The sequence below is a fragment of the Mesitornis unicolor genome, unplaced genomic scaffold (genome assembly GCF_000695765.1).
Source record: "Mesitornis unicolor isolate BGI_N332 unplaced genomic scaffold, ASM69576v1 scaffold24839, whole genome shotgun sequence".
NCBI classification, from domain to species: Eukaryota; Metazoa; Chordata; class Aves; order Mesitornithiformes; family Mesitornithidae; genus Mesitornis; species Mesitornis unicolor.
Genome location: NW_010208285.1, coordinates 1 through 9,219, shown reverse-complemented (window position 1 = coordinate 9,219; position 9,219 = coordinate 1). Strand labels below are relative to the sequence as shown.

Genomic DNA, 9,219 nt, shown 5'->3' with positions numbered 1-9,219 from the left:
CCTGCTGAGTCCGAAACTCCAGCAAACCCTGTTCATGTTTCAAGGATCCATTTTGGTAAGGAGTAGCCTGGTTTTTCTGTTGATTCAAATTACTCAGCAGATGCTTGCATTTCTTTCTTTTTTTCTTTTTTCTTTTTTCTTTTTTTTTAAATTCTTTTAGTACACTTAGTGATCTAGATGAAGTTACTGTTACTTTACACATCTTATCTGTAAAAATTAGTATTATTAAAGTAAGAGATTGACCATTGATTCTAGAGATTGAAACAACTTAAGTAAATTGTTGGAATTTAAGAGGTGCATTGCTGACAGAAATAGTATTTCTGTTGTAACTTGAAGTACTGTGACCAGTAGGTGATCAAACTTGATCCGTATCCCTGATTTATTATAATGAATAATAAAAGCATAAAGTGTTTAGGTACTCTTGTGCTTTGTTTCATGTCCATCCTGATAATCTTCAGAATCTCAAAAGTGTGTGCTAATAGTAGTGTTTTTACCATGTGTTGAGACATACAATTTAGCAAGTGGTTGACCATGCCTGTTTGGTTTTTATTCCCCCTGCAAATTTGTGTTTTGCTGGCTTTTATTTTATTTAACAGGATCACAGTTTATGTATCAAAAACTTTCACGAATGCTTGAACAAGTATTTAACAGCCTGACTGCCAAATATCCTGAGTACAAAAGTTGTGGCAGTTCGCTGGCTGCCTTCATCATTGAAAAAGGTGAGTCTGTTTCAATAGCGAGTATTGGGGAGCGGGAAACCTAAGCTCTGTGTTCCCAGAGGGCCTCGATTAATGCATTTCTCATCTGGTACATAAATGTGAAGGGTAGCTCTGCTTCTGTGGCATACTCTCTTCTGGTGGCTGGAGTGATTCATGAAGGATGGTATCCTGTGGGAGGGACTCTGTGTCGGAGCAGGGAAGAGTGTGAGGAGGAAGGAGCGGCAGAGACCGAGTGTTAGGAACTGACACTTCCCGGTACCCCTGCGTGGCTTGGGCAGGGAGGAGAGGAGGTGGAAGAGTCAGAAGTGAAGTTGAACCTGGCAGGAAAAGAGGATGAGGGCACGGTGATTTTAATTTTGCTCTGTTTCTCACTATCATACTTTAATTGGCAATAATTAAATTAATCTTCTCCATGTTGAGTCTGTTTTGCATGTGATGCTAAATGGCAAGTGATCTCCCTCTCCTTATCTTGACATACGACATTTTATTCCCCCCTCCCTGGTCCTGCTGGAGTCAAGGGACATGAGAGAGCAGCTTGGTGGGCACCTGGCAGCTAGACAAAGTTAACCCACCACAATAATGTAAAAACAAACGTGTTTTGTTTTTTGTTTGGTTTTTTTTTTTCAGATGGACAGCATGAAGTGGTAGCTATAGGAACTGGAGAATGGAACTGCAGCCAGTGCATGCAACCTTATGGGAGAGTGTTGCATGACAGCCATGCTGTCGTCGTTGCAAGGCGCTCTCTACTTAGGTGAGAACTTGTGTACAAATAGTTAACAGTTGTCTTGCAGCCAGTTCTCAGTTTTACTTTTGCAAATGTAGATATAAGTGCACTTGCATTTTATAGTTAGTACTTTCTGGATCATTTTCAAGTAATAACTAAACTAAATGTGAATGTCTGTGTATTTATAAACAAAGTAATATTTTTCATATTTACCATTACTTAACACTTTGGTTTAGATATTTTTATAGACATCTTTTGCTGTTCTATAATAAAAATCCAGCGAAGACAGAGAGATCCATATTTTGCACAGCACCAGACTCGAAACTGCTTACACTGAAGCAAAATACAAGTATTTTTCTCTACATGAATCAGCTGCCAAAAGGAACTGCTCAATTAAAATCACAGGTGTAAGTACCTTGGTGTTTTCAGAGATGTAGTGGATTAATTTGTTTGCAGTGACAAACATATTGTGACTGTGGAAAGTATGCATCATTACATGTTTCGAAGATGGGGGGGCTATTCTGATTAATGCTTCCAAAACGTGACAAAAAAGATCAATGTACAGGGTGGTAGTGATCAGTGTACGAGATAGAGCTCAACATGACAATACAAAAAACTTTGACATGGGTTATAGCTTCAGGATGATGCTTTGTTTATTACAGATATCTGCTTACCTATTAACCCCCCTCCCAAGATACTATTAAAATACTAGTAAATCCCTAATTACTGAGCAAGTGGATATGGTGACTTAGTGTAATCCTTTGTACCACAAGATGAGAATATAAAAGCATTAGATAGAAACAATAGGCTCCTCCTCTGCTTTGTAGAAAAAAGGTAATGAGAGAAGCGTGATGGGACAAATATGCTGCTTTGCTTATCTTTCTAACTTTGATTGCATTTCTGAAAGTTTATATATACAGGTGCATATATATAGTTTTGACATTTAACAGCAGCATTCACTGGTTTACCAAGTTATTGTGGACAACATTTTTTTGTTTCCCTTTTAGTGGTGTAGTGGAATAATGTCCCTGAAAGCTGTACAGTCAACTTTTATCATATGTGCAAGACCGCTAGCTGTTTTCATCCTGTGTTTGTGGTGTTCGGAAGACAGGCTTGTGAACTGGAGGTCGCAGCCTGTTCATTGCAAGTTGTGCTGACTAGGGGAGCCCCTTCTGTTAGAACTGCAGAAGGGTTTATGTTACTTTCAGTGTCACAGCCTGCTCTGACAAGGAAATGGTTGGTAAGACTGGATGCAGTTTGTAATAGTTGATGAATCACAGATTCAGCACTTTCTCTCTTTTGTTCATTCTGGTCAGTATGGGTGCTCGAGACAAACTCTGGGAATTATTTTCTTCTAATACAGCAGATTTGCTTATGTAGAGAGTTATTTAAAGGTAGTTTTTGGAAGGGAGCTGCTTACAAGTAATCCATTGAATAGGGAAATGTGGCCACTTTTTAACAGGTTAGAGCATGTTACTTAAGCCAAAGTTACATGGTTATGTTATGGTAATGTAGTCAAGCAAAAGCACCTTTGATCATAACGTTGCAAATTATACTAAAATTGGGAAGGGTTAGCTCAAAACTTCAGCCTTTGACTTCATATCACCTTGTAATTAAGGCATAAAACTATGGTTTGCATCAGAACATCACTGTTTTGTTTGCCTAATGTTTTGCATTTGCTTGTTTTAAGTATTTTGGAGAATTGCAGTGTAAGTTATGTTTAAAGGAGATTAACAATCTTATAGCTGCATTTTCATAAGGTGAACAGCTTCCAAGTAGCTTCTGTCATAGTATAAGTAGACATGAAGCAATAGCTTGTTTGTAGAACATGCTGATCTATTTCAGTGTTTGCACAGCTGATGGCTAAGATTAGCCTGAATTACTATTCCTTACTTAAACACTGATTTCAGTATTCTAGTCACTTGAGCAGCTGAACGTGGCATTTACAAAATTTACAAATACTGAACATAGTGTAAGGCCTAGATCTATTGATAATTGTTCTCTGAGAAAGGGTATTAGATACCACTTTACAATAATCTCTGATGAGAGTATTTTTTCGTTGAAATTTTTGTTCTTGTCTTACTTTAGATGTCTCAATCCACAGTCTCTATCTGCTTATGAAGCTAATGAAGAGCTAAGTCTCCATGTTGCTATAGAAGGGAAGATTTACCTGACTGTTTGTTGCTCACCTGAAACCATTAGAGCAAGCAGTATGTCAGCTAGTGACAAATTAACAAAATGGGAAGTGGTTGGTGTTCAAGGAGCACTGCTGAGTCATTTCATTGAGCCAGTTTATATCAACAGTATTCTTGTAGGTAAGCTTAATGCAAATTTCAGTGTTTTTTTGGTATGTTTTCATGTTCCAGTTTGATTATGTTTTATAAAACATGAAGTAGATCCAGATGGTTCTTTAAAAAATACAGAATTTTTCTGGAAAAGAACTTAAGTATGTATAATTTTTTTTCGCTCTTCTCTGAAATGTTCTAATGTAAAACTCAATTAGGCTTGCTCTTTTGTCATTGTGGGGTTTTTTTTTAAGTTGCCAGATTGCCTTCCCTTTACTATGTATTAAACTAACAAGAAATTCAGCATTATTTTATTACAAACTAAATTTTAAATATTGAGGAAAATACTAAGAGTGACAAATGCTGTGTTAACTACTCAGTCAAATAGGGCGACTTTAAGGTGACAGAGTAAGTTACTTAACTGTTGAAATGAGCAGTGGTGGAAAAATGCTGCTAGTATTTAACTGAAAATGTCAGAATACTCAGTTTCACCCTGGGATATCTTAATAGCTCTATCAGAAAGTCTTTGGTTTTGTGTCGTGTCTGCGGTCCATGCCCCCATATTGGTTGATGGAAATGGATGTTTTGTTGAGGAACAGGGACTACAGAGGTGGTAGTGAATTCTCAGTGACAGTCAGGAAAGCCGTACTGTTATCAGAACTCACTTCAGTAGCTTGCATTTATGGGGTGGAATTAAATTAATCTGAATGTTTTCAGGTGTTTTTTCCTCTTGGTATGTGTCTTATAAGACTTAGTACACAGGTGTCCAAGTTTCCCAGGCATTGAAGCTGTAGCAGCTTTTCCTTTTCTAGCACAGAACAAGGTTTTTGAAGCATTACAAAAGATTTGGCAAGAACTGGTGAGTGCACGCTTGTTCCTTCTGAGGAATTTTGGGCACTTTTAGTAAGAAGCAGTAAAAAAACTTCTAATATGCTCACTTAAGTGGCATTCAAAGTAAACATGATAATCTATAATGTATTGCCCTTCTATCTAATAGAAATTCTATGACTGTTCCTTGAGATGCTGTCACCCAGAGTATGTTTATTTAGTAGGCAGTCAGAGATAGTGTTGGATATGGAGTTACATGAGCATACTACTCCCTAGTATGTTTTCTAATGTAGAACATCAAAGTTTGTGTTGCAACTTCTATTTTAATGGTGTCTTCTGCAGGGGATGTAAAGAGTTGGTGAAGAATACTTGTTCCAGAAATGATGCATCCAGTGAAACCAATGATGCCTCTGGTGAAGAAATTGTGAAATTATTTTTGTTCTGCAAACTGAATACTGGAACTGATTTTTCCGAACATTATTTTTGTGTAGAAAAATTGATATAACGTAGACAAATAGAAACAACTGCATTTTTAGCAGCTTTTTTTTTAAATTCAGTGTACTTGTACATGATTGATCTTGTTTTGTTTAATAGGAAATGGAAATTGCGAGAATACAAAAGGGCTAGAAATAACTATAAGACAGCGTGTTGACGATGCACTTACATCAAAGCTTCCCATGCCATATCTGGTCAACAGATCTCATACTTACTTGGTCAGTGCTGCACAGCCAGTTCAAAAAGAGGTTAGGCAGAGTTCTCTTAGTTTGAATTGGTTGTTGTCAGATGTATCACTGGAGGTTGTGGATGGATTAAATGGAAAAACCACGGAAAGGTTAGTGTTTTTCTTTATTATGTTGAAAATAATAGTTAGCCTTACTGTTCTGTGCCATTTTTTGACCTATGCATGGAGTGCGCAGCGTTACCTGAATGAGAGAGATTCTCTCCTGTGTTAGGGGAATGCATCCTAAGGTTAGATGTAGTTTTGGAGATCTTGGGATTTTACAATGAGATGCCAAGATACGAAATAGAGTAGTTATTTGAATTAAGATATCTTTGTTCCATTGTTGTAGTGAAAGTTTTAGTTGTCATGAGATGTAGATCTAGTTGGCATCCTAGTTCAGATGAATTACAGTTTGAAAACTTTTTGGGTTGGCTTGTTTAAATTCTCCCAGTTGCTGGCTTGCATTAGCTTTTGCTCATTGAAAGTGGAAGTAGAATCTTCTTATTGTATTCAGAAAACAGTGGAGGGGAAAACCAAAATCCTCTAACAATCAAAGCAATATAACTGTAATATATCTGTTACTGAGTTTTCTTATGCTTTTCTTGCTTTTACTATAGTTCACCATTCAGAAGTGGCAATCACATGGCAAGTCGCCTCTGCAAGGCGGCAATGTTTAGTCGTTTCAGATTGCTCGCGAAGGAAGCAGAACGGAATGATTTGCTTCAAGTTGCAAAGTACCACGAAGCTAAGGTAAGCTGCTGAGGGAGTTGGAATTTTAGTAAGGAGTCTTTTAATGGCTACTGTCAAAGCTGGTTTGATAGTCAGGGGTGACTTTCGAGTTTGCTGAAGACTTTACATGAACAGCTGGATTTCCTTTCCTTATAGTCTTTGCCTAAGAATGTCTGATATTGCTATTTTAAAGTAAAAATTAAACTACTGATTTAATTTTGAAATACTAGCTGAAAATCTTTCATGTTTTGTCTTAGCATGTGGAGGCTGCTGGCCATTTTCCTCACATAAGATAGTTTCATATTAAAAAGATTGGGAAAATATTGGTTTGTCTGTTAAATTTGTTTTCAGTCTTACTTCTTGTATGTGTCTCATATATATGTAGATATTTTTCTACCACAGTGTACTCTTGTGGGAAGATTCTTATGTCATAGAGAAGTAGGAATCACTCACAGGAAGGCAGCATTAGGTCCCAGACTTTCCTTTGTGGCATAAAAATACAGAGAAATTACTTAAAGGAGCTACTGTGGTTCTTGATTGCTGGAAACACAGTTTACTCCTGTCCATACTTGGAAATATGTAGACTCATCTTCCTTCTCTGTACTCTTCCAGGGTTTTCCCTTCCTAGGTTCAAGACAAATATTTTATTTCCAAAATCTTTGTGAAACTTAGCTTTTATAAAGTACATGTTCTTTTTTTTTTTTTTCTTCTCCTATCAGAACATGCAAGAGACCATTTTTGAAATGATTCAAAAACTATATTAAAATAGAGTGGCTTCCTAATTGACTGCTCACCATGTGTTTTGATTTGCATTGGATGATATTGAATGTTTATTTTCTGAGTAAAGATATTATTGGAAGTGAAAAGATGCTGAAAATAGTAATGTTTAACAGAACAATTCTTTCATCCCAGTAAATGCCCAAACATAGGAAAAGAGTGTATTTTTAGTCTGTAATGCATTCCCTCACTGTCGGCCACTGAGGGAGTGTAGGATTTGTAGGTACTGCTTTCTACAAGGTCTGTGCTTGTGCATATATATATATATGTATGTGCTAGTGGTAAAGAACACAGATCTCTGTAACCATCATTGTTCAGATGTTTCAAAATCAATCTTTCTTCTTTTTTTCAGATTCAATCTGAATTGTACCAAGAAGCCAAAAACTTATTCCACAGCTACTTGGAGCAACATGGTTATGGACCCTGGATTGTGAAGTCTCTGCAAATGGAGCAGTTCAGTGGCTGACTGCCAGGCAGGTTGTAGGTGAAGTCAGTATGGATGATTTATTTCAGTAACATCCAATTCTGATCAGTAAAATGTTTGACCGTAGGGCTTATATTTGCAACAAGAAAATTCCAGAGCTTCCTCTTGTCAATTTAAATGTAGTTATTAAACTATCTGTAACTGTTTAGTCTTTTCCAAAAGTTGATGTTTTCTAACAGGTAGGAGTATCGAACAGCTTTGCAAATCCTTTTCTGCTCTTGCACACCCTGTGGAGTTGTTGATACAGGGGTTTTTTTCCTGTTAGTTTCAGGAGTGCCATGTATTGATTTCTTCTTTTTCCCTTCTTTTTTCATAACTGTCTTTATGGAATAAAAAGAAATCAGTAAAAGTTGCACTTTTTTGAAATTTTGAAATTATTCAAAAACTATATTAAAATAGAGTGGCTTGTGTACCTGCAAACGTGAAACTTTGAATTACCAAGCTGTTACTCAACTGCTCTGTGACAATCACGGTTTTTCATGGTGGATTTAAAGTATTTTAAAGGTGTCAAAGCTGTAAATTACAAAATAGTGTGATGTAATACTGAAGTCACCAGAAACAAGGTTCCGTCAACTTTTGTGAGCTGCACCAAAAACCATCAGGTGTTCAGTACTTGCAGGTTAGTTGGACTCCTCCACCCACAGACTGCTTTATCACTGTACTCACAATTCCTTGCAAAATTGTCTGCATACATAATAATCTGAAAAATGTTGCCTATGGAGAGAGGAATGTTGCCTCCTTGTGAGTTACAGTAAGAATATGGTAACATTATAGTGATGTTTAGAAGGATGTTGTTAAGCACTATACTTGGGTTCTGTGTCGTGGTGTGAAATGTACACTTGCATTATGTTACTTGATTTTGTTGTTGTATGATACAGGTGTGGGAAGCTGTTATGTCATGTTTTCATACATCAGTAATAGTATAGTGCTGTAGTCATGTTTCAGCTGCTGACTGTCAGCAGATTGTGAAACAAAAACCTCCTTTCAGTATTTTTCTCCTCAGCCTGTTTTTCTAACTAGTACATAGAGACAATCTTCCGTTGATTTTTCAAGTTGTTGAAACTTGTGGACTTGTTACTACACTGCCCTTGACTTTTTTTTTTACTCTTCTGCTGTTTTGTTTTCTGTTAATTTTAACTTGTGAGAGGGTAGTCTGGTGGTTTGTTTTTTTTTTTGCCTTTCTGTGTCACATGGACCACATAATCTTTGCTCTGTGTACTTCTTTTCCAGGAATGCTTGAGAGTAGCCATCATTCCAGGCTAGAGGGTAGCGTTGCCTTTTTTCAGCGGTGTTAAAATTTCAATAAATTTCCTTGACAATGTGTTAACTTCTAGTTCTGTACCATTTTTCTGTATGGATTTAGACTGTTGCTGAGACACCATCACCAAGGTGTTTCCTGTACTTAAGCTAGAAGCCTTGAAGGTGTACAGGTGTGACAAAAAGAGGCTTGACTGCTTAGTACAAGCAAAGAATTTATTTGAACACCACCTGCAGATGCAATACACCACTATTGCAGGTTTTACAGATTCAGTGGAGAAATCCACTATTGCAACTTACAAGCAAGAATGCACTATTATTCACAGAATACGCTATCAAAACCCACAAGCTGTTCACGGAATACACTACCACGGTTCACAATCACACTGAATATTAACATGTGATGGTTAGTCACCCGTGCTTACATTCGTAAAGCATACTAAATCACAGACTATTAGGAGTTGGAAGGGACTGGGAAAGATCATCCAGTCCAACCCCCCTGCCAGAGCAGGATCACCCAGAGTAGGTCACACAGGAACACATCCAGGTGGGTTTTGAATGTCTCCAGAGAAGGAGACTCCACAACCTATCTGGGCAGCCTGGGCCACTGCTCTGTCACTCTCACAGTGAAAAAGTTGTTCCTTATCTTTACATGAAATCCTCTTATGCTCCAGCTGGCACCCATTGCCCCTTGT

The 9,219-nt window shown here is 37.4% G+C and overlaps 1 protein-coding gene across 1 annotated transcript in view; it reads left to right on the top strand.

Annotated features, from left to right (window-relative positions):
• The window catches only part of ADAD1 (adenosine deaminase domain containing 1 (testis-specific)), a 9,818-nt gene extending 2,569 nt beyond the window's left edge, over positions 1-7,249 (top strand). Inside the window, exons 4-10 of the mRNA XM_010192459.1 lie at positions 597-719; positions 1,347-1,470; positions 1,713-1,850; positions 3,532-3,758; positions 5,151-5,388; positions 5,895-6,027; positions 7,136-7,249. Of these exons, the coding sequence (XP_010190761.1) occupies positions 597-719; positions 1,347-1,470; positions 1,713-1,850; positions 3,532-3,758; positions 5,151-5,388; positions 5,895-6,027; positions 7,136-7,249 (1,097 nt within the window). The remainder of the gene's footprint in view (positions 1-596; positions 720-1,346; positions 1,471-1,712; positions 1,851-3,531; positions 3,759-5,150; positions 5,389-5,894; positions 6,028-7,135) is intronic.
• The last annotated feature ends 1,970 nt before the right edge of the window (positions 7,250-9,219 follow it).